The sequence below is a fragment of the Harmonia axyridis genome, chromosome 5, assembly GCF_914767665.1.
Source record: "Harmonia axyridis chromosome 5, icHarAxyr1.1, whole genome shotgun sequence".
NCBI classification, from domain to species: Eukaryota; Metazoa; Arthropoda; class Insecta; order Coleoptera; family Coccinellidae; genus Harmonia; species Harmonia axyridis.
In genome coordinates, this window is record NC_059505.1 from 36,066,534 (window position 1) to 36,093,705 (window position 27,172).

The 27,172-nt window shown below is 36.4% G+C and overlaps 1 protein-coding gene across 6 annotated transcripts in view; it reads right to left on the reverse strand.

Annotated features, from left to right (window-relative positions):
• LOC123681070 (protein FAM107B) overlaps window positions 1-27,172 on the reverse strand; it is a 91,829-nt gene that overhangs the window by 34,258 nt on the left and 30,399 nt on the right. The window contains exon 1 of one of the 6 annotated variants that reach the window (XM_045619269.1): window positions 11,186-11,207. The exons of 3 other annotated variants lie outside the window; for them this stretch is intronic. In XM_045619269.1, coding sequence (XP_045475225.1) covers window positions 11,186-11,188 — 3 coding nt within the window. In that variant the 5' untranslated portion in view covers window positions 11,189-11,207. Of the gene's footprint in view, window positions 1-832; window positions 1,169-10,487; window positions 10,511-11,185; window positions 11,208-27,172 lie in introns of those variants that run through there. 2 more of the 6 variants (XM_045619268.1, XM_045619266.1) reach the window with 2 other exon arrangements.

Below are 27,172 nucleotides of genomic sequence, written 5' to 3' on the forward strand. Positions count from 1 at the left end.
GACTAGTTAGAGTGTTTGGACTCCCTCACTTTCACTTTATTGGCACTATTTTCTTCTTGTTCTTGAAAAACAAAAGCTCTCAAGATGTTTTTTCACGAACTTGTGGAACAACACACCACCATAATATAAAATAAATAATATAAAAACTCATAATATCTGAGCATTAATAAAACCATTTGACAAAATGTAAAAACAATGTAATCGAAACATGAGGACTCGAACCCAGGTCATCTAGACCAAAATCACAGATTATAAGCTATAGACAAACGCTGTTCGGTAGTAATTGCGTAGATCATATTGAAAACTATTTCTCTACAAGCGATATATTGATATATATTTTCAGTTTCAGTTTCACACTTATGTGTTAAGTTTTTGAGATTCAATGAACATAATTCATAAAAATCTGGCTCTTAGCTGGAGAACTCGAACCAAAGGAAATTCGAGAAAAATCGTCATTTGAATGAAAAATTGTTTAGAAAAACATATATAATATTGATATGATGATACTAAATATTCAATTTTTGAAAATTTTATTAGAATTGATTTTTTCTTGGTTTAATTCTAACATTTCTAGGAGAAATTGAGGGACTTATTTTTAGGAAGATGATGAAATAATAGCTGATGTCACTGAGGAAACTGAAAGCTCTGACAACAAAGATGAACCTGTGAATATGAGTTTGATAAGCCGAACGGGTCCTGCCAACTTTTTGTTCGGCTTATCCATACATTACTGTATTTCTAAATATTAATTTTGACTTTAGATCCTTAACTTGACTAATAAAAGTTTTCCGAAAATAAAATCATTGAAAACATCTCATAACTCAAAACTTACAGCTTGATCGTCTCCACCAAGACCCATCTCAATACCGCAAAAGAAAACAACAAAAATAGATCGAACGAAAACCAAAACAATAGAACGTTTACGCGCCAACTACACGAACGCGTGCGTCGCTAAGAACCGCAACGGCAACTGAACGAAGCGAGACGCGAGGTTAACGACGTACTTCCAGTTCCTAGAACGGAACCGTGCGGCAGTCCCCGTTTCGGGATAGGAGATAGAGGCGGCGGAAAGAGGAAACGCCGAATTCGTACGCTAATCGAACGAAAAAGGGCACAATCGTAAACGCGAGCGCTGGTTAGGAATCTATTCGAGCGGACGACTGGAGACCGACTGGAAGGAGTTAGGCAAAGCGCTGATCTCGCTACACGTCCGATATCAAAAATTATCCCGCGGTGGACGAGAAGAGCGTGTGATACGGCGCTGCGACGTTGCCGGTTTTGAAGGAAATTCGGGGATTCGGGATGGTCGTCTGGAAAATCCTAAAAACTACAAATCTCATTGAAATGTCAATCTAATGTTTGAAGCTCTTTTGAGAATTCATTTATGGAACATTGGTCATTCCAAATATGTTACATTCTGAATAATTCATCGGGAGAAGCTACATTGTTAAGTCCAATAATAATTGTAAAATATGTCTGGACATAAATTTCTTTTTTTCTTGATCAAAAAAAAATTTCCACTGTGAAATATTCTTATTGAAAAAAATACTCAAGCTATAAATATCTCGTTGTGAAGTTTGAACCCGATGTTAGAGCAGTAATCCCAAAAAACATTCAAAAATTCATAACTACTAATTAAACTCCCAAAAGTTGTTTTGAAAACATTGAACATAACGCATGTCTTGAAAGTCTTAGCACGTATTTCAACTAAATGAAAAATTAAAAAAAAAAAGCCAAAATTTCGATTCGAAATTGAAAAGGACTCTCATTCAATGATTTGCCATTTTAATGACAGTTCATTTCACGAAATTTATTGCAGCGTAGAAAGTAATTATGATTTGATTAGGCAGATGCCTTAACTTCGAATAGTCCAACTTTTCGAAAAACAGAATGCTTCGCAGACATACAGCGTGTTCCAAAATTGGAGGTACAAAAAAAATTAGAGATTCCTCCGATTATTTTCAAGACAAAATGTCCTATATACAGGGGTCCATAAACATTTCGTTTTCGAGTTTTTTCTGATATCATCTAAACTGCAGAAGATATTCAACAGAAATTTGTCATAGATATTGCAAATTAGAGTTTACATCACGTGATATGCCTATTTTGAATGCAAATCTACAGGGTGGTATATTTTCTAGAGCAGTGCCCACTTTATTTCTCCAGATCTTTTTTTTTTGGTGGACTACTGGTAGTCCAAAAAAAAGTTCAAAAAAGAAACTTTGGTTCAATAATGATTTTTTCAATTCCTTATTGTTTTCTCGTATTTGCTAGTGATTTAAAAAAATATATATAACTCTTATCTCGAAATCCTCAGGAAAATACTTCACCATGAATAACTCCTGAATTAAAAGATGGATTTTACACCGACACTATTGGAAATTGTCCAGACAATGTGACTTTCGAGCAAAAGACCAAATTTGCTGATAAAGTTTTAATTTGGTGGGCGATATCAACTGGTGGGATTCCCAAAACCTCATGTGGGACAAGTTAGAAGCAAATCTGAAGAGTCAATGTTACATCAGGATTTCTTAACAAAATTGGTGAATTTTATTTATTTTATGATGAAATCATGTTTTAACCTGACTTAGCTTCTTGATATTATGCGCGTGACACTCAAAAATGGTTGAAAGCTCACAACATACCTTGCCTAAAACAGACAAACACTCAAATTTACCACAGACTCTGCCAGTTGAAGATTTTTGAGCTTTTTCGTCTAGAATAGTGTATAAAGGTTGAAGAACAAAAAACGAGCAACAATTAAGACTCCGTATTTTTAGTGAAATTCGGAAGATCAATGTTGGAACGATCCATAGAGTAATAAATATAGATAGAGGGTGTATACGCAATTTTTATATGTCCCCAACATGGTTAGATTACGTTGTAGTGATATATTTTCAAATCCACAATTTTACTGTATCGTTATGAATGTATATTATATTGAATAAAATATATTTATTTGAGTAATTCCCGATTAAATATGCAAATTTGAATATTTGGAATCCGATATTTTTTCTAATTGTCGAATTTATAATGAGCAGAATATTAATTATTTTCTGCAACTACCTGCTGAAATCCAAGGTTTGGCAACTTTTGCTCTCCTAGTGTCATCGGTTGTTTCACGTCGTTTGGCGCGCTTAAAGTTTGTTTTCTGAATTTCAATATATTTTTAGTTGATATGAAACTTTGATTCACTATGGGACATAAGAAGTGGAGAAAACTGCGAATTGAGTGAAATATCGTATCACTGATATGATTCCATTTCCGCGCGCTTCATGTCAAATATGATAGTTCATGTTGGGGACAAAATTTGTACACTAAAAATGACATATGCTCCCTCTATCTATGTTAATAACTCTCAAGGGTGGTTGTAAAATGTAGCCAGAAGACTGCATATTGCCGAAGACCATGGACCTTAACATTTGATTTAAAATAGGAATTTTGTTGTTTACAACTAAAACTTATCTGAAAAATTGCAGTAAAACTAAGATTACTTTTTAAAATTGTATGAGAAATTTGTGACGAAGCTTTTGGGGCGTTATTGCAGATTTCATATCTCATGAAATCATTATGTCAAATTTTCAAGAATATATCCATGTTAATAGTCTTCATAATTCACGGATCTCAAACTAGAATAATCGACTGAATTCTGCATCGCAATTCACTCTAAGAACTTTTCCAGTTTCCAAGGAAAACAACTATGGACGGATTTTTCCCTACATACTCGTATTTTAATCACACTATATAACTGTGAAAACTCCAGGAAACGATTCCAAAGGATCATTCCTCTGAAATAACAAACCAAATCGGGCGCTGACGATTTACCAATGCACATCATAATATTCATAATAGCGCATTTGGAGCGTTTCACGAATAATGAAAAGAATTTTCCGCCGTCAGATTCATCTCCCAACTCTCCCCAGACCGGGAAAAAAGCGAAGAGGAATCGTGCATGAACAACGAGGGTACTTCCTTGCATCCGGATCCGAGATACGCATCGTTGTTGTTTTTTTTTACGCAAAACAATCGTTCGACTATCATAATAGGAAACGGCATCTATTATGCACAGATATTCATTGAACGTTCGGTGCGTTTTTACTGAGATAATGATGAATTTCCTCTCGAAAATGCGATATCTGAAGTGGAAAAAACGGAAAATCCTAATTACTAGATTTGCACTTAGGTTGTAGACTGTGTCGCCATCTGGGCGCGAACTTGCCAAAGTGGGAAGTGCATAATCAATTTTTTAGTATTTTCTTCATTCAAATCTTGGGATTCCATATCTTTCTTGCTTCCAATTCAATAAATTGAGGAATTGATTGAAGATGAAATGATTGGTTTCGTGAAATTCATCTTACATGACAATTTTACTTTATGTTTACTTTATATTTGTCAGATGAGTATGAATACTACCATTCTTATTTACATCAATTCACTGAAACACGGTAAATACCAGGGAACTGTGGTGTTGACGGAAACGAAAAAGCCGATGAACTCGCAAAAAGTGCATCAAGGTTAACACCTGCTGGACCTGAGCCTTTCTGTGGGCTAGGAAAAGACCAATATAAAGCAGCGGTCCAGCAATGGGAGTTGAATAATAGGATAACCCACTGGAGAAACACTCCTGGACTTGGTCAGGCCAAGAAATTCGTGATGATTTCACCTACCTACGCCAGAAAGCTCTTGAAGCTGTCACGAGCCGAGCTTCGGGTGATGGTGGGACTGCTGACGAGGCACTGTTGGTAAAAACATCATTTATACCGTATGGGGAAGTCAGCAGATGAGATTTGCAGGCTCTGTGGATCACAAGCAGAAACAGCTGAACACATGGTATGAAAGTGTCCAGAGCTGACTGGCCTAAGACCATTCATATGGGGAAGCCGATCCTGGATACCCGAGAGGTAACAGCCAAGGCCCCTAAGGAGGATGTCATTTTTATCAACGCCATAGACGACCTTCTTGAGTTTTCATGAATGATTAGAGTAGAGAACAAAAGATTTACATGTCTTAGCAGCCGCAAGGCTTACCGAGCCACAACGACCCCAGTTCAAATAATAATAATAACTTGTAACAAAACGAGCTAAATCTATTTTTCATTGAAAATTCCTCTGTTTTCTTTAAATCTTACACTCCCTCTTGTGAATTGAATTGGGAAGACAAGTGAAAATGTTTATCTACTCAAGATATACTTCCAGAAGGATCTAAAGCTACTCTCTTATACTTGCTTCTTTATGCTGAAAGCCAAATAGTACCAGCTCAAGGTCACCAAAACCTTGAGTATAGGCTAGAAAACTCGTAGAAGAATATGAGAAATTGGGACTAGAATTCAACATCACGAAAACCGAATGTTTGAGCATAAGGGGAGCTATAGAAGATGAAGAGGATAGACGAGTTATAAAGGACTGTGAGGAATATAAATATGTACTTAGGATTGAAGTTCACTGATGGATGAAGTGATAAAGAAAAAGGAAGTTCCAGGTAATCTCAATATGGAATAGTGTGCTATGGGATCAGAGAATATCTGAAAAAGAGAATATACTACACAATCCTAAAATGTGCGATAACTAAAGGATGTGTGGTTTGGAGGTTGGAAAAAAGATCAAAGAATTTACTGTCAGCGAACGAAAGGATTTTTGCAGCAGAAAGATCTAGGATTGGGACTAGATACCCAGACAGACTTGATGTGGAAAGGACTAGGAATAAATGGGAAGGTAGGCCAAGACATATCTTAGGAAAAGGGGATGACAAAGGACTTCAAAAAGGCATAGGGAAGGTTGGAGTGAGTATATAGATATATAATGAAGTATATACAAAACTAAATACTTTGCGACGTATCGCCTGAGTTAGTATCAACCTTTGTAGGGTGCATCTTCCCTCAGAGACGACGTACGTTTGTCAACTAAAGATACGTACTAACAAAGCTGATATTCCTATTTCACTCCAACTTGGAACACATCACTTCTACATACGAATAAACATTTAATGGCCGATGCATGTTCTCACGCATAAAAAACCCAATTCGGTTTTAAAGTACCGGGAATTAATTAACCTTTGTGCTGTTGCAGTGTACCTTGAGTAATTGTCCATTGTGAAATCTAGTTATACCGTGCGCACACTACAAATCAGGGACGAACCTACCTGCTCAATTAAAATTTCTCCTTCGGACCGCCCATTTCGACTTAGCATAACGTCTCGTGATGAGTTCCCCACCTTTCGGAGTAGATGACATGCCGGTTTTTATGTATTCGTCTAGTAGTCTAGTTGTTTTATCTGATTACAGAACCCAGCGATACGAGAATAAGTACGAAGTATTTAATTCAACACTATCTTGCTGTTTTTCTTTATTGTCTAGTTTTGGAGGTGCAGGTTAATAGTTTGCACGTAAAAGTACAAACAGTATATGGTACACCAGATCATTTTGGGTGGTAAAAGTTGATTAAATCATTTTATGACTATACCTGTTCTTTAAAATGTATGACGCGTTGTTAGGGAAGCTCAGAGTTAGAAGATGAACAATTTTCTTCAACTCAGTAATTTAGTTAGACATAGAGATATAAAAGAATTCAGTGTCACAGTTCTCTCATCAGAATGGAAAATGAGTTTTTCCTAAAATTTCATTCAAGTTCTGTGTCCAAATAATGAGAAAATATCTCCCTCTTTTTGGGATGAATGGAATTTTACTTGCAAACGCATTAATTGCATTCGATGACGATCGTCTGTAATTGTTTCAGTCGGTTTTAACAACTCATAATACACTACGCCGAGCTGGTCCTACCAAATACTGAGCATGATTTTGGAATCGTGAATATTCGGTTTGGCCGTTGACTTGGAAACATTGCCGGAATATCTCATGATTTTTTGCGCTTGGGATTATCGTAATGAACCCATCTTTCGTCTCATGTCACAATGCTATGCAGAAATCCCTTCCGTCTTTGCTTTACAAGCTGTTGTTCACAAGGAAACAAACGCCGTTCAACATCTCTCGGGTTTAACTCGTACGGCATCCAATATCCTTGTTTCTGAATCATTCCCATGGCTTTGAGGCGTTTTGAAATGGCTTTTTGCATCACTTCCAATAATCCTGTCAATTCTTGTTGCGTTTGACACGTGTCTTGATCAAGCAATGCCTCCAATTCTGGTCTTCGACGTCAAAATCACCGTTCTTGAAGCGTTGAAACTCTCGGCGAGTTCTTTCCCTAATAGCAGCCTCACCATAGGTATTTCAGAGCATTCGATGAGCCTCAGCCGCAGATATCTTAATATTTAATAAGAATAACATTATGATGCATACTCAAATCGATTAATATTTCGATGGCGTTATGTTCACAAATACCTCAGCTTATTGTGTGACATCTTCGATCTATTTCTTTCGACTACCACTTACAGCTACATCCATCTACTGCAAAACGGCGGAAGAAAAGTTGTAAACCAATATCAAAATGATCTTCAAAGCATTGTTATAACTTCTCAAACTCTGAAACCTTGTTTTTTCCAAAGGTCAGGATCAAAGAGGTAGTTTTGGGTTTATATACCCAAATTGTTGAATGAAGACCTATATGATTGGTCGATAAAAACTTTCCACCTGAGTCGAATCTTAGGTCAGTCTTAAAGTTTTACAATAAATGTAACTGAAGATTCCTCTCATCAAATGAAACAATTTTTACACTAGCTGTATATTAAAAACAGTATATAATTCAACGAGCGGTAATGTAGATCATAACTCACGCAGATGAAGTTTCATGTAATCCATCAAGTGAGTTATGATCATTACAGGAAGTTGAATACAATAATTTATCTACGACTATAACAATAAATACTAAAATACAAGAATAGAGAGAGAACTTTATTGGCAAACCCTAAAAGTTACCTATAAACGTCAAAATTATCAAAGTGACATTCCTCCCCTCAATAACAATAATAGAATGTTTCCTTTCGGCCAACCGAATAGAAGCACAGAAGTATAGATCTTTTCCAATTTATTGTAGTGAGTTATTATAACTCACTATCAATTACTAAAAAGCAGTTAAATAATGAATATATATTTCAATAGGAGTAGATGAATAGTTTTTATTGCCTCGTTTTGCAGTCTTTGTGATTTAGTCATCACATTTGTCGAAGCATTTCCAGAACATGACATCAGGTGTCTTAAGTGCCTTAAGTTATACATGAGATATTTATTATTTACTACTATCACTCAATATATGACTTTATCCATAATTGATTGTATAAGGTGACTGACAACAAGGAATCAACGCCAAAGAAGTCATCACTATATTCAGATAGTTGAGCAGTATAGTTCCTCAATTATAACATCTTGTATAAAGACCAGTTTCATTATGTTTACACTTCAAGGAAGCTGTAAATATTTCAATTAACGTTCAATCAAGGTTCGTTGACGCCACATCTATCACGGAATTCGAAACGATCAGAAAAGGTGTGAAAGTTGACATCGGGACGATTTGCGATCGAAATTGGCAACTCACTTTCTTTTCACTTGACTCGCTCAAACGCCTATAAGCGGACGAAATGACGAGACTCTTTATATAATGGGATATATGCAGGCGTATGGGAAGTTTAGCTTGGCGTCTTCGTTGCCTCGACAAATGGGACGAGTTTTTATGGAAACCGAGAATAATACACGTGTGCAGGCTTACAAAACGGACGGTTTCAGAGCTCAGAACGAGATAAGTAATAGCACCGAGGTAATTAAACGGTTGAATTATCTGAAGACTTTCAAGGTTGTACACAACAAAAGTAACTGTTAACAGTGTTAACCCATTTCATTCCTTGGATTAGGATACAAGCACTGACGTTGTGTTGTGTCAGAAGCTTTTGGAGGCTGCTTCGCTATTTTCCAATTGCTCCCTTGGAGACCGTATGACTGTTTTATGTATCGGGTATCCCAAATTCGTTGTCTAGTGAGAGGATCTCACAATCCCTTGGAACTAGAAAAAAATGAATGTCCCATTTTCGCGCTCGTTTTTCGAGAGAATTGCTACCTAATAAATTCAATTGTTTTCAACCTACAAGAGAATATTGCAAACGAAAAAAAATTCCGCTCGAATGTCAAAAGGTCCCGAGTACGTTTATGCTCAAAATGTAATCCGTTGGTAACGTTGCTTTTGACTTTTAGTCATTAGGATTGCCAATTCCTGAGATTCAGAAAGCAACCCTCGTTTTCGAATGGCGTGTCACTTGAGCTGTCATGATGACACTGATTCTTTCTAGGGATTTACGGCCTGGCTTGATTTTCAAGCTTCTTGGCTCGAGCTTGACTTGATTTCAAGTCAAGCTCAAGTCAATTAGTAGTTTTCCAATCTAAAGTCAAGTCTAGTATTTATTTATTAAGTACTTGAATCATATCAAGCTACTTGATTTTTAGCAGATTTATCGTGTAGTGTCACATCGATAACAAAAATGATGAAATGAAAAAGAACCTTGCAAAAAACACTTTCATTTATTAATCTCATTGTATAGAAGAACCGAAAATATCAACTTTTTTCGAATAGAAACATAAATTGAATCACTACAAATCATAACATAATAAAAAATAATAAAAAAATAAGTTTCTCAATATTGATAAATCTCCAGGCTTGTTTGATTTCATAATTTCTCATCCAGGATCTAAGACATATGAGACATCTTATAGATTTATCGCCTAACCTATTGCGGGTTTTTGTAACTGTGAGAACAGCTCTTGAAAATTGCCTTTCAACCGGAGCGGAAGATGCTGGCGTTGATAAAAAATCCTTGATATTCCTGAAACTACCAAAATCTACCAATAGATTTCATAGAAATGTGAGAAAAATTACTAATAAAGTCACACTGGCGAATACTTAAGTCTCTCGGCGCTCGAGGAATCCCCTTATTTAGTCTAAGCGCGCACGAGATTGCAGAAATATATGCCGTGCATATCAAGCTCAAGTAATTTCAAGTAGCTCGATATCAAGTCAAGCAATAAATATCTAAAGTCAAGTCAAGCTCAAGTAGGTAATTCTTCACGAGCTTGATTTTCAATTCAAGTAGTTGGTTAAAATGTCAAGCTACTTGGCTTGATATATACCTAATTCTGTCATGACAAGATTGCTAGATTTCAGACAGTCCAATAAAATGAGTGCACCTAAAACAAACACGCAAGAATTACAGAAGAATTGAGGCCCTGAGAATCTTACCATATAAAACAATTGTACCAATAAATGAAGATACATAGAGAGAAATAATAGGTAAACAACACGTACAAAAAAATGAGATCTTTAATAACTAACAATTTAAGAACTTTACAAGTCTCAGTTCTTCAGATGAAAAAACAGATCTGATACGTGGAAACAACCTTTTGCTACCTTCACAAACAGAACCAACCCATAATTTTCTTTAAATCCTTTCGCCCATATATTACCACCCCCAACATCCTTCGAGCGTAAACAACAATACCAGATCACCACCAAGTCACGAGATAATCTCCGACGCAAAAGATACAATAGACATACCATCGAATCGGCCTACCAGACAGACAGGAAAGTTCTCACGTGACAATAATGGTCCCAGTAGCACGGATCTTGGTCTTCCCGCGAATTAGCCCTGCTACAATACCTTCCGTGCGTACTAGCGGTTTCAAACTAATTGTAAATAATTATCTAAAATCAAGTCAAGTCAAGCTCAAGTATGTAAATTTTTCACGAGCTTGATATTCAAGTCAAGTAGTAGGTTAAAATGTCAAGCTACATGGCTTGATCCTTAATTCTCTCATGACAACATCGACAGATGTCAAATTTCAGACAGTCCACTAAAATGATTGCACCTTGTTTTCCTGAAACAAACACGCAAGAACTACAAAAGAATTAGGGCTTTGAGAATCTTACCATAAAAAGCAATTCAACCAACAAATGAAGATAAATAGGGAGAAATAATAAGTGAACAAACTGAAACTCTAATGAACAACAAGTAGCTAACAATGAGATCTGAAATAACAAACAATTTAAAACCTCAACAAGTCTCAGTTTTTCAGATGGTAAAACAAACCTGATACACGGCAGCAACCTCTTGCTACCTTCACAAACAGAACCAACCCATCATTTTCTCTGAATCCTTCACTACCACCCCCAACATCCTTCGTGCGTAAACAACAATAACAGATCACCACAAAGTCACGAGAACATCTCCGAGGCAACAGATACAATAGACATACCATCGAATCGGCCTACCAGACAGACAGGAAAGTTCTCACGTGACAATAATGGTCCCAGTAGCACGGATCTTCGTCTTCCCGCGAATTAGTCCAGCTACAATACCTTCCGTGCGTACTAGCGGTTTCAAACTAATTGTAATTAATTATCTAAAATCAAGTCAAGTCAAGCTCAAGTATGTAATTTTTCACGAGCTTGATTTTCAAGTCATGACAACATCGATAGATGTCAAATTTCAGACAGTCCAATAAAATGTTTGCACCTTGTTTTCCTAAAACAAACACACAAGAACTACAGAAGAATCAGGGCTCTAAGAATCTTACCATAAAAAACAATGAAACCAACAAATTAAAAAAATAGGGAGAAATAATAAGTGAACAAATTGCAACTCTAATGAACGACACGTACATAACAATGAGATCTGAAATAACTAACAATTTAAGACCTTTACAAGTCTCAGTTCTTCAGAAGGTAAAACTAACCTGATACATGGCAACCTTTACAAACAGAACCAACCCATCATTTTCTCTGAATCCTTCACTACCACCCCCAACATTCTTAGAACGTAAACAACAATACCAGATCACAACAAAGTCACGAGAAAATCTCCGATGCAAAAGATACAATAGACATACCATAAAATCGTCCTACCAGACAGACAGGAAGGTTCTCACGTGACAATAATGGTCCCAGTAGCACGGATCTTCGTTTTCCCGCGAATTACCCAGCTATATTATAATACCTTCCGTGCGTACTAGCGGTTTCCGCGACCTCGTCAAACTAATTGTAAAACACATCGGGAGGAGGGTACACATATGAACATACGCGGCGGAGAGTGTTTGCTAGGGAAATATTTGCCGATGATGGTTGGACTATTTTCAGATGTTTGCAGAGAGGATTTTTACGGCGAACGTCGTGGTGGCCTTTACGGTACGAAATAAGGCCAGCTGATGGTGTTTGAGCGGCTATTTCAGATGCGAACTTCGAACCTCTCTGCTAGCCATGGACTTCGATATTGAGTACCTTTTTTTCGCAAACGTAGAAAGATGTCGATTTTATTGAAGACGGTGTGTTTGTTGATTTCGACGACGTCATTTTTTCATCCGGCCATGAATGTACGAAAAAGTGGCAGCAGAACTAAATATGTATTTATTACTTTGAACTTTCCAACTTCATTAACCAATGTAATTATCAGTAGTAATATCCCTAGGACATTGATAATCGACGAGATAATTTTATGACAATCGAAAGTCTTTGTCTTGCAAGCAGTTGTTGACAAGCAAACAAACGCCATTCAACATCTCTCGGCTTCAACTCGTACGGCAACCAATTTCATTGTTTCTGAATCATTCCCTTTTCAGGCGTTTTGAAATGGCTTGTTGCCAATTCTTGTTGCGTTTGACACGAGTCTTGATCAGTTAATGCCTCCAATTCTGCATCTTCGAAAATCTCCTCTCTTCCACCGCCATGCTGGTCTTCGACGTCAAAATCACCGTTGAAACCACTCAGGGCACGTTCTTTCACTAATAGCTGCCTCACCATAAGTATTTGAGAGCATTCGATGAGCCTCATCCGCAGATTTCTTCATATTGAAGCAGAAAATTAAAACCTCCCGCAAATGAGGAGTATTTGGCTCGTAAGCTGACATGTTTAATCGAGAATAACTTCATGATGCAGACACAAATCGACTAATATTTCAATGGCGTTATGTTTACAAATACCTAAGCTTATTGTATGACATCTACGATCTATTCATTTCGACTACCACTTAACGCTACAGACATCTATTGCAGAACGGCGGAAGCAAAGTTGAACACCTACTAGATCAACTAATAAACATTACACGTAAAAAATACCGAGTAGATCGGCCGGATATCATCCCATAAAATTCCGCAAAACATTGTTGGTCGTATCCTGCCAATAATTCCGGTCATCTAAAACGAACAACGACTTCCTCGATGTCCTCACATCACGGAATCAATTCCGCAGCAAGCACTTCAAAACGGTACAAGGTCTAGTCGAAGAATCGCCTTCCATTTCCTTGAGCAGAAGTGCATATATAAGTCACGGTTGGACTCCGCTGTTCTGGCGTCTATAACACTCGTAACGGGTGTTTTTTTTTAGCTCCATGATAAGCTTCGATGGTTGTTGTCTATGGTTTGACAGTTGAAAATGTCAAACTGTGTTGACATTTCTATTCGGTAAGTTTGGAGATTCATCGTGAATCGTTTAACGCTAGAACGAAGCTAAATCGTGGATATTTACTTAGAAAAAAATCAATCTGTTCATAGAGCACTTCGTCCATTTTACGGTCAACATAATCGGCCTAGTGAGCAAGCAATTCGTACAATAATTTTACTCATCCCGATTCAAAACCATCAGCAACACAAAGAAATGTGCGTAACGAAGAGAATATTGCTGCTGTAGTGCAGAAGAAGACGCCGAAATGTCGATATGTTGCCGTTCTCAACTTGTTGGCCTTGGTCCTTCGATTACGTAGAAAACTTCAGTCCTTCAGAATACAGCTCGTGCAAGAATTAAATCCAAGACGCAGTTTTGCTGGTTCTTCATGGGGTGCTGATGCCAGCACTCTTCGTACGGCATCTTTGGCTTTGTTTTTTTCTGCTGCTGAATACTGGTTTTCTGTTTGGTTCAATAGTGCTCATGTTCATAAAATTGATGTACAACTTAACATTTCTATGAGAATTATTTGTGGAACTATTAGATCTACACCTTTACATTGGTTACCAGTGCTATCACATATACTTCCGCATCATATTCGTAGACAGGTTGCAGTCAAGAAATCTTCGGATACATTTCATTTCTACCCAAACTTATTTCCAATTGTATCTTACCTCCCAAATACTAGAACTGCCAGATTGAAGTCAAGCAAACCTTTATGGATTAATACTTTCCTTCAATCTTATGAAAGTGACAAGGAAATTTGGCGTTCGGAATGGAGTTCTTGTAATGTCTCCAACAAAAATCTAATCGTTGATCCTTCAGATAAAATTCTAGGTTTCAATCTTCCTTGAAAAATTTGATGTATTTTAAATCGACTTAGGAATGGTTATGGTCGTTGGAATAGAATGCTCTTCTAATGGCATTCTATTGAAATGCCCACTTCAACAAAAGTTTAATCGTTGATTCTTCAGAGGAAGTTTCTGGTTTGAAACTGGCTGAAGTTAAGGATTTTTATCGAAAAATTGTGTTTAGTGATGAAGCTCATTTCTGGTTGAATGGTTTCGTCAATAAGCGAAATAACCGAATATAAAGCAAAGAAATTAACGACATATACATGCGTTAAAATTGATTGTTTGGTGCAGTTACGCTGCACGCTGGTGGCATCATCAAACCTTATTTCTTTCGAAATGAGGAAGGAGCTGCTGTTACAGTGAATGGCACGCGCTTTCGAGCCATGCTGACTATTTTTTGTTTCCAAAAATTAAGCTAGCTAAACATCGACAACAAGAAGGCGCAACTTGCCATACAGCGCGCTTAACCTTCAATATATATGTTTTTCTTGCGACTTAACGCCTCTCGATTACCTACTTTTTATGGGGCTACGTTAAGTCATTGGTTTATGACGACAAACCGGCAACTTTCGATGCATTGAAAGCCAATATTCAAGCCACCTCTGACGCCATACGGCCAGATTTATTAGAAAAAGTAGTGAAAAACTAGACTGATGGAATATGAAACTAGTAGCCGCGGTAGACATATTCAAAAAATAAGTGTCTTGAAATTATCTTCAGGATTATAATAATAAAAAATTAATCCCAACAATATTTCTGTCTTGTGTTATTATTTAAAGTTCTCAAGCTCTTAAAAAACACCAATTTATTATATTGCACCTGCACCTCAATCTCTAGATCGACACCTACCTGTTCCTCCTAGATGGCGTAACCGGGCCGAGTCTACCTCATGAACCGATTGAGACGTTTTAATAGGCCCAAATTATACCGCGATCTTGACACTAAATTCTACTTACGCTGATGGCGATAACGCTATTTGCATCCGATTCTGTTTTTATGGTTTTGGTATTGACGACTCCATAAAGTGGTATTATTGGTGTTTTAAGTTTTCTAGGGTGTAATTTGGCCGTGACACTATCGGGTCTGTCGATCTGATGATTATTGGTATAGTGACGGTTGTTTTGGGATAATTGAAGGTTGTTGTGTTATGTTCCGGTATACTTTGTGGAATGGAAATCTGAGTATATGATTAGGGGTTTTGTCTTATTGATGCATTTCTGCGTTTTTGGTCTAGTAATTGATTATTCTAGGAGATCTATAAAGTATGATTCAACTTTTAGTAGATCATTCGTGCAAATTTAAGAAATTATACAAATATATCACACAACCTAGCATAACAAAATTTTCAAGTGTAAAAGCTCTTGATGGACCAAAACTGCACTTCACCTTGTTTTCGAGAAATGGATCATAGGCCAAATAAATATTCACCCTTGAAAGATGAAAAAATGCACTTCTGTTCACCCAATTTTTAAATAAGCATTTGACGTACGTTTTGATTGACCGAAGTTAGGACTTTGTACTGTTACTTTCCTGTCGACTATTTCTTGAAACGCAGAGGTCCAACTTTCTTACTTTGTCCTGGTGGTCGTTTGGCATCTGATGATTTTTTGTTTCGGCCTTTTTTGCTAACTGATCAAGGCTCATGCAATTTACATGATCTTTCCACCCTCTACCTTTCGCTCTAATCCATCTTTACCACATCTGAAACCACAAGAGAAACACTCTGGAGGAGTCTTCCTGGTTTGGATCATTCTAAAAAGTTTCTCGGAACTTTGACACTGAGGATCATAGAATATACTACACCTCCTCACTTGATTCCTCACAAGGTATTGTCGCCTCAGGAAAGACCTAATGAGAATGGGTCTAGCAGAAAGAAACTCCGGATCACCTGGTGGTGGAATATACTAGCCAACGCAAAATCTGCTCTGGACAAGAAACTTGTAGAAGTGGGGAAGTAGCCTCCTTGAAGCAATCCCAGATACTGGAGTTCATTAGAACTCTGGAACTGGAAGGCTAGCTAAATCTAATCTAATCCAACCCCGCATTCTTCTCTGAAAACCACATTTCCCACTAAATCCAGAAGTGTCACACCTTTTATCAATCTTAGCGTTCTTAATACACTTTTAGTTTTCGATGCATCAGCATAAGTAAGTATGGGCCTTATTCTACTATTGGCAACAACTTTCATTTGCCATTTCTCACGATTCTATCAAGCAGATTAAGTAATAGATTGAATCGTTTCAAAGCAAATCATTTCTTTCTTTATATTCAATTTATTTCAATAACTCCAACTGTGTTCAAAAAAGCTTTTTAGGAAATTTTAACAGTTTCATGGACTGCCAATGTACAAGGTTTCAGTGAATAAGAACGACAAGCATGAAAGGGTAATTCTGCATGAAAAAATATCGATAGTTATTTAGTTATGTTAGTTATGACCCATATCCTCATTGCATTCACTGAAAATATTCCTAGTAGCCTATTCTATGTACACACTTCTTCGCAATTTAAAATTTAATTCCGTAGATACTACAATTCTCCTAAAAAACTCATGAAACAACCTTGATTTCGACGACTTCTAGATAAATTTCATGGGCAACAATTCCCAAATAACATTTTGATGTAGACACCATAATTTTATCTAGTACCTACGCTGTATTACAACTCATTACCCACTTAAGTATGACTCAACACTTATAGATAAACCTGTATAGGTACAAGAATAGTGCGAAGGCTTCAACCTTCTTCACCTTAAAATCATGAAAAGGAGGACACCACCCATCAAATTGATGTTTACGTTCGATATAGACAATTATAGAGAGTTGGTAACATAAACGAAAAATTCCCCATAATATGTAATTATTATTTTGATTCGGCATAGTTAGTCATCGCCTATTCTCTCTAATAACAGCTGTTTTCTAAAATTTTCCCCGTCAAATTTATAGCTTTAGAAATCAAGAAGTGTCGTTCAAGCAATAAATTCACTTCACATGTATCCAATCAGATTCAACTGAATCAAAATGACTATTTGTTCTTTATTATGCTGAATTCCCAATAACTTAAATGGCAAGATTTGATCGATATATACATTCATTTATTTTTATAGTGCATAGAGTAATAAACATCGATAGAGGGAGTACACGCAATTTTTACATGTCCCCAACATGGTTAGATTACGTTGTCGGATTGTGATATATTTTCAAATCCACAATTTTACTATATCGTTATGAATGTATATTATATGAATGAAAGATATTTATTTGAGTGATCCCCGATTAAATATGCAAATTTGAATATTTGGAATCCGATATTTTACCTAATTGTCGAATTTATAATAAGCAAGAAATTTATTATTTTCTGTATCTACCTGCTGAAATCCAAGGTTAAGCAACTTTTACTCTCCTACTGTCATCGGTTTTTTTGTCGTTTGGCGAGCCTGAAGGTTGTTTTCTGAATTTTTTCTATATTTAGGTATTTATTTCAATATATTTTAAGTTAATATGAAACGTTGATTCATTATCGTACATAAGAAGTGTGTTATTTGTGGAGAAACTCGCCAATTGAGGGAAACATCGTATCACTGATATGTTTTCATTTCCGCGCGCTTCATGTCAAATTTGATACTTCATGTTGGGGACAAAATTTATGTTTATTACTCTGAGATATAGTGCCATGGGACTAAAAAACTCATAAACAGTTGTCATATTCAAGTTATACAAGACTATCAGTTTGATGGCTTCACAACCTACATTTTGAAGGCAAAAAAGCAGAAAATCGAATTTGGAAATATCAATTTCTCAAAAATTTCACAACACAAAATCCTGATCCAATGAATTGTTAGTTGTTGACTAAATACAACTTCACATTCACACAAGAACAGATGATCGGAATTCCTAAGGCGTGTGAATGAAAATTCATAGTAACAGTATGACATGTCCCAGAAAAAAAGAAAGATGGATGACTCCCGCATAGTAGTAATGCTATCTAAATAAACGCTAAATTGAGCGTAACGTAATAGCTTTCTGTGAACTTGATGGAGACAAGTTCATTTCCTGAAATATGCACATGTGGGAGATTCCAAGTGTGCATTCTGATGATGTATACGGGGGTTGTTTAGTTTATAAGATACCGAAACAATTTTTGCAACAAGTCTAAAAATCTCTCGAACATGTGTCATTACTCCAGGTGATTTTTTTTAAGTTGAATCAGTCAAAAATCTCTTATAGGAAACAACATACGAAAAAAATGTTTCGAATGAAAGGTTAATGGTTTGGAGGGGGAAGTCAACTTATGCCAGAACCTATTCCATTTAATTCCCCATATTTTAACACTGTGTTAATCAATAAATTCGAATTTTAAAGGAAAAATGAGCTTTATCAGTGCTATTTCAGCTGATACTTATTGGTGATTGATCATGATTGAAACAACTTTTATATCAGTACAACTTTGCTTCCGCCGTTTTGCAATAAATGGCTGTAGCGGTAAGTGGTAAAGGCCATATAATAAGCTTAGGTATTTGTAAACATAACGCCATCGAAATTTTAGTCGATTTGTGTCTGCATCATAAAGTTATTCTCGATAAAACATGTCAGCTTACGAGCCAAATTCTCGTCATTTGCAGGGGATTTCAATTTTCTGCTTTAATATAAAGAAATCTGCGGTTGAGGCTCATCGAATGCTCTCAAATACCTATGGTGAGGCCGCTATTTGTGAAAGAACGTGCCGAGAGTTGTTTCAACACTTCCAGAACGGTGATTTTGACGTCGAAGACCAGCATGGTGGTGGAAGAGAGAAGGTTTTCGAAAGATGCGGAGGCATCACTTCATCAAGACTGGTGTCAAACGCAAAAATAATTGGCAGGATCATTGGGAGTGACGCAACAAGTCATTTCAGAAAGCCTGAAAGTCATGGAAATGATTCGGAAACAAGGAAATTGCGTGCCGTAAGAGTTGAAGCCGAGATATATTGAACGGCGTTTGTTTGCTTGTGAACAGCTGTTTGTAAAGCAAGGACGTAAGGGATTTCTGCATCGCATTGTGACTGCATACGAAAAATAGGTTCGTTCCGATAATCCCAAGCGCACAAAATCATGGGGATATCCCGGCCATGCTTTCACGACGGTAGCCAAATCGAAAACTCACGGTTCCAAGGTCATGCTCAGTATTTGGTGAGACCAGCTCGGCATAGTATGATATAAGTTGTTAAAACCGACCTAAAAAATCACAGGCGATCGTTGTCGAACGCAATTAATGCGTTTGAGCCGAGCATTGAAAGAAAAACGGCTGCAATACAACGAGAGACATGATAAAGTGATTTCAAAGCATGTTGCGAAAGTGGTGAAGACATACTTGAAAACGTTAAAATGGGAAGTCTTACCTCACCCGACGCATTCTCCAGACGTTGCTCCCTCGGATTATCACTTGTTTCGATCAATGACACACGGCCTGGCGGACCAACACTTCCGGTCTTATGAAGAAGTAAAAAATTGGATCGATTCGTGGATCTCAGAGAAATATGACCAGCTTTTTCAAAGCGGGATTTGTACGCTGCCCAAAAGATGAGAGAAAGTAGTGACCAGCGATGGACAATACTTTGAATCATAAATGTATAACCCGTATTTTACAATAATGCCTCGAATTTCGGAAAAAAAAAACGGTGGAAGCAAAGTTATACGCCTATGTAATTTATATGTTTTTACTACCGAAAATATTAACGATTTATAAAACTTTTTTCAATCACTTTCGGTGACTTTTTATGTTCTGATTCTTCATTGTTCCACCCTGTATACTTCAAGGAAAACACTTAACTAAGCTTATGATGATAATTCTAAATGCGGATACGTCTATAAAGCTACCGTTTTCACTGCTGCAATTCAAATGCATAACGCTTCCTCTACTGAGAATTTATTCAAGTCAGTAATCAACGTTACTTATTAGGTACATTAATTGAACATTGATTATTCAGATTAAAAGCGAGGAGAGAGAGAGAGAGAGAGACAGAGAACTCTTAACGGACTACTGGAAGCCTAAGAAACTAAACGTCTAATTGGACAGGTTACGAAATGAACGGTCAAAACACCAAAATCGAGATTGATCCGGAGATTGTTCGGTTCAAATTATTAAATTGCTTGTGAAATTGGTGGTAATAGGTTTTGGATTTTCGATGAACTTACGCAATAATCGGTCAAGTGGTAGAAAATCGGTAATTGCTTAGAAATTGTCGATTATCTCTCAAGAGCCAGATTTTCATTTCACCTGATTTTTCACCTTTTGAAGTGTTTAAATACAAACTGAAATGGTACCTGAATAGTTATTTATAATACAAGTGCAGAAGGCATTGATATTCTTCCACGAGTTCAAAATTCAAAAACGAGCCACGAAGTGGCGAGTTTTGGAATGAACGAGTGGTAGAATGAGCCTTCTGTACGAGTATTATACATTATTTTCTCTAATTCATTTCATTTTTATCGAAATTTATGAAATATTTTCATAAATATCATTTAGTGATTTTTGCATTGAAAAATGTTGGTTGGCAGAACTGATTTCTTTAAGGCAAATTGATGAATTGACAGATAAAGCCGTGGCGGAATGTTCGTAGTACCAACATATAATAATAAAATATAACCATGAAAACTGTGCGTTTCTGATATATTCTCGCACGATTTTGTTCTACAAGATGTGGAAGAATGAACGGTATAACCACAGAATTAGAGAAATATGATTACTGAATTTGATTACGTTCGAACAAAAAAAACCACCAATACGATTTGACGCGAAGAAGAAACTAAGGAAAGCTGTAAACGACAAAGATCATAGGTCGGTCTAACAGTAGCAGCAACGTATCCTGAAAATTTCAAGTTTTCAGGTACTGCCGTTCGAAAGTTATCTATACTAATATTATGAAGAGGTAACTTTTGTTTTTATGTTTGTTGTGAATGAGCTCGATAACTACTGAACTATTGGCGCTAAATTTCTTTCCAACGAGCATTCTTTTGAGGTCTGTGAACAGGAAAAAGTCGCTGGGGGCCAGATCTGGCGGATACGGTGGATGCAGAAGCAATTCGAAGCCCAATTCATGCAATTTTGCCATAAAGCCTTATACCGTTCCTCAGAGTAATAAGCATAGATAGAGGGAGCATATGTCATTTTCAGTAAGCAAATTTTATCCCTAACATGAACTATTAAATATGACATGAATCGCGCGGAAATGAAAACATATCAATGATACGATATTTCACTCAACTCACTTCAATTCACAAAGATGCACCTCTTATGTTTCATATCAACTCAAAATTTATTGAAATAAATACCTAAATAAATCAGAAATTCAGAAAACAAACTTCAAACGTGACAAACGACGTGAAACAACCGATGATACTAAGCCATTTGAAAACGAAACAGACGAGATTACAGACGAAATAAAGTTTTTCGATAGAAATGCTCGGACAGGTCGATTTTTGTTTCGAGGGGGACAACTTAAGATGTAGGTTACGGACGCATAGAGCTTCAACCCTTGCTGCTACAACCCCCACCCCCAATTTTTGAATAGGGAAGATGGGGTGAGTGATACCTCAATTTAAAGGTATTTTTATACTGATTTCAGCACAGTAATTGTTTTTTCATTTTATGCATTAGTTCTCGAAATATTCATGCGTTAGTTAGTTAGGAAGGAAGCCACAGTCATGGTTGTTTTGAAGCTCAAAATGTCGATTTTTCACAAAACACTACAAGTGCCATGAAAACACCACTTCATTTTCAAATACTTAGTTAAGAATATTTCGAGAACTAATGCATAAAATGAAAAAACAATTACTGTGCTGAAATCAGTATAAAAATACCTTTAAATTGAGGTATCACTCACCCCATCTTCCCTATTCAAAAATTGGGGGTGGGGGTTGTAGTAGCAAGGGTTGAAGCGCTATGCGTCCGTAACCTACATCTTAAGTTGTCCCCCTCGAAACAGAAATCGACCTGTCCGAGCATTTCTATCGAAAAACTTTATTTCGTCTGTAATCTCGTCTGTTTCGTTTTCAAATGGCCACCCTGTATATTACCACGAATGAAGTGGGCGTGGAGTGACTGCTGATAAGTGTGTAAATACCGAGCTACGCTCTCCGATCCATCCAAGGCAAAATCTAGATAGGTAATGACCTATCTTTTTTTGTAACAATTATTCTAACTCAAGAAAAGAAAGTCTCGTCTCCACCCGATGAAGAAACCCATCTGGGAAATTATTCAAAATCAGTTTATATCGAGATGAAACGCACAAATCCATTTCTCAACCATCTATTCTAATCTCAACGAGCCGTGAATGTAATATATTCATTTCGCACTCGAATTGCACACTCTGAAAAAGAAAAAAAAAAGACCATTACGTAATGACCTCAAGTATCCGATAGCAGTTGTAACACGCGCTTCTTCTACGATTGACTCTTGTAATTCTATAGGAAAAAACACGCGGAATCCAGCTAAAGACGCTGGATGCTAATGGAAAACGAATGATTTAGTAGCGCTCGCTAAGAAAATGATATATATCATTTTACGAGTACCATAAATCTGCCCGTTGTCATGGAAAACGATAATGATAGAGTTATTTGAAATGATCATTCCTGGTACTTTCGATTGTTGCTGTTCCGATTATTACTTTTCTCTCTTGTTAGCGGCGATATTGATTTGATTACGGTTTGGTACGCGAAGCGTAAACGTTTTGTTAGAAAACGCAGAGCAGTGACGGCTCGTCAGGGTCGGCAGGGTCGGCCGGGCCGACCCAAAAATTATCGGGAAATAGAAAATAATTCTAGATATTCAATTCATTCAAACTCAATCGGGGTTATCGATTTCGATATCCAAATTCCCTCGGTAATGAATATTTCCACTCAGAACAGGAAAATATAACTTATACCGGCCAATATTTTCTTTCGGACCCACCTAATATTCGATTTCCAAAGCATCCAGCGTTGTTATTCCCTTTCATAAATTGTAACAAACCACAATCGTAAATGGTTACTTTTCGTAACATCACCCCAAACAAGTTATTCCAGAATTGTACGTAACACCGTAACATTAGGTCTGAAATGTAACACAAATGTTACAATTATACAATTGCAACTCCTGGAATGTCACTGAAAGCATCTCATCACGTTAGGTCGGCCAAGAGCCAATGGCGGAACCAGCGCTACCGAGAGCGCTACGTAAAGGAAAAGATACTACGACATACGCCCAGAATACGACCACTCAGTAGAACGGCACAACAACTCGATGTTAGGTCGCTTCCCAATACACAGGGTCGGCTGGCCGGTTATCCTATTGCAGAGCGTCAAGCAGCAACGTTTTTCACTAAATCAAGTAAACGCACTAATATTCTAGACGAAATTTGCAAAAAAAGATTACCCTCTAGCTCGGAAACTTGTTGGAATTTCAAATCTCGCGCTGTAAAAACAATATTCGATAAGAGAGAAGAATTAATTGAAGTATTTGATCATATCAACGACAATTTAGATGAATGGGATGATATTACAATACGTGAAGCTACCGGTCTGAAGAAAATGTTGAATGATTTCGAATTTTTGTTCATTCTCCACTCTTTTAATTTGATTTTTACATACACAGATCCCGTTTTTTCTATAATCCAGCATAAGTTATCAGATATAACTTATTGCAACGCCAGAATCACTCCTTTATTATCGACTCTGAAAAAATTTCGCACAGAAGATGAGTATTTCATTCGCTTATATTCAGAAATAGAAAAACTCCCAGAAGTAATGCCACCGAGTGCTAGACGTCGAAAACGTAAAATAGATTCCGAAATTCAGCTCACGGATAATTCCTCAATGAAACGGCTTTTTTGTGAAATTCTGGATTTAATTATAACTCAAATTGAAATAAGGTTTAAAGACATTTCATCACTTCATTTTTTGGAACTAATGAATTTTAATAAATTTGATATATACGTTCGTAATTTTCCGGAAATACCTTTCAAATCTTTGATCGATAATTACAGAAACTTTTTCGATAAGGATAAACTCAAACGTGAATTACAAATTTTGTACTCGGACAATGCTATCTTCGGCAATTCAAATACGCTGAATGGTATTACGGAATTCATTTTCTCAAATAAATTTGTTTCCGATGTGTGGCCGACCCACATCTCGAGGGCACGAGCCGTCACTGACGCAGAGGAAAGAATTCTAGAAAAGTACGAACTTGAAGTCTCTGCAACGATTGACTATGAACATATCAAATTTACAACATGGAAAAATTACGTATGAAATTGAAGTCGAGGAGTGATATACTTCAAAAATTAGCTGGTTCTTCATGGGGTGCTGATGCCAGCACTCTTCGTACGGCAGCTTCAGCCTTGGTTTTTTCTGCTGCTGAATACTGTTGCTCTATTTGGTTTATTAGTGCTCATGTTCATAAAATTGATGCACAGCTTAACGCTTCTATGAAAATTATTAGTGGAACTATTAGATCTACACCTTTACATTGGTTACCAGTGCTATCACATATTCTTCCTCCTCATATTCGTAGACAGGTTGCAGTTAAGAAATCTTAGGATAAATTTCATTTCTACCCGAACTTATTTTCAATTGTATCTTACCTCCCAGATACTATAACTGCCAGATTAAAGTCAAACAAACCTTTATGGATTGATACTTTCTTTTAATATAATAAAAGTGACAAGGAAATTTGGCTTACGGAATGGAGTTCTTGTAATGTCTTCAACAAAGGTCTAATCGTTGATCCTTCAGAGAAAGTTCTAGGTTTCAATCTTCCTAAGAAAATTTGTTGTTTCAAATCGACTTAGGACTGGTCATGGTCGTTGCAATAGTATGCTTTTCAAATAACATTCTATTGAAAGTCCACTATGTGGGTGTGGTGTAGAAGAAACCATTGACCACTTGGTGAATACTTGCCCAATTTATGAATTTCATGGTGGTTTCCAAGCTATCCATTTAGTTTCAGATCCTTTTTAGAAGGGTCGCTAACTTCAAATCAATATAATGGAAACTAACATTTATTATTCCTTTCTAGGTCTTTTCTGTTTTGTTTTCAGATTCAATTATAACGACGTCAACCGTTGGTGAAGAGAAAGAATGGAGAGGATTTGGTTTGGATGAAGAAACACAAATACACAAACCAATCACTAAATCTATACAGGGAGACAGAATTTTTGCTGAGGTTTTTATCTTTAGGTGCTCTTGTATCATACGTATATCTGTTCGCGAAGTTCATAGAGCATTTTTCGAAGATTTGCCGACAAAGCAGCAGCTATGAAGCATTGGAAGCCAATATTCAAGATATGTACCATTGACACCATATAGCCAGATTTATTTGGAAAAGTAGTGAAAAATTAGAATTGAAATCATATTTAAAATATGAATGCCATGAAATTATCTACTAATTCATAATAATAAAAGAGTAATTACAATATTTCTGTCTTGTATTATTTTTTAAAGTTCTCAAGCTCTTGAACAACCACCCATTACAATGAAAAGAAGCTCGAATATCGTTAAGATGGTAGATCTTCACTTATGGAGATCGAAAACACTTAAAAATCAATCTAAGTTCTACACCATCTCGCCTGTAGTAAATATATGGAAAAAGATTTAAAATCCGACTGTCTCTTTGTACAATATCAATGATAAATGATCCACTACCAAATGCATATGGTCGGCTATAATAATAATAGACAATACACCATACATTAACAATTTGTGCAAAAATTCATAATTACACTTCGTTTGAATAGACCAGTCAGCATCCGCTTATGAGGGTTATAAGTACGTACATTTCATTCATGAAGAGCAGTCTAGAAATTTGATTTCCGGTCTGAAGAAATTATTTCCATTTGTAACTAACAGTTGGTTGATTGACCTGATGGCGTTTGGATTTTCGGTTTGGGAAATATTTCTACATGAAATAAAGGCTATAATGAAATTTTTAAAACATTCAGAACTCACTTTTGACGGCGCTAAAAGACCACAGAACTGTATAAATGTATGTATGTAATGTCCTCAGAGTAATAGACATAGATAGAGGGAGCATATGTCGTTTTCAGTAAGCAAATTTTGTCCCCAACATGAACTGTCAAATTTGACATGAAGCGCGCGGAAATGAAAACATAGTAGAGATACAATATTTCACTCAATTCGCGAGTTTCTCCACAAAAAACGCACTTCTTATGTCCCATAGTGAAACAACGTTTCATATTAACTCAAAATATTTTGAAATAAATACCTGAATATATCGGAAATTCAGAAAACAAACTTCAAGCGCACCAAATGACGTGAAACCACCGATGACACTAGAAGAGCAAAAGCTGCCAAACCTTGTATTTCAGCAGATAGAAACAGAATATAATGAATATTCTGCTTATTATAAATTCGACAATTAGGAAAAATATCAAATTCCAAATATACAAATTTGAATTTTTAATTGAGAATCACTCAAATAAATATATTTTATTCAATATAATATACATTTGAAAATATATCACAATCCGACAATGTAATCTAACCATGTTGAGGACATGTAAAAATTACGTATACTCCATCTATCTATGTTTTTTACTCTATGGTAATTTCCAAGGGTGCAATTGGCATATCAACGAACAAGCACTTAAAACCTTTAATTTCCAAACTTTGTTTTTTTGTTTAGATTTTTCCTAAGAAGTGAAAGTTATTCAACTAAGATCATGAAAATCGGTCCAGCCGTTCTTAATTCATAAATGGTGACTGTTAAGCAAATTATTCTCAGGTTGCCGAATATCAAAAAAAAATTGTGGAAATAAATTTCAGTAATGAACTGATAAAAATTCTTCTCATCCTATACATTGTTATTCTTATTCAGGAATATTTTCAGCCGAAACTATGACCAATGAACTGTATGTAAATATAAACAAATAAAAAAGTGAAATTTAAAATTCTCAGATAATACCAAAAATTTCACTGAATAC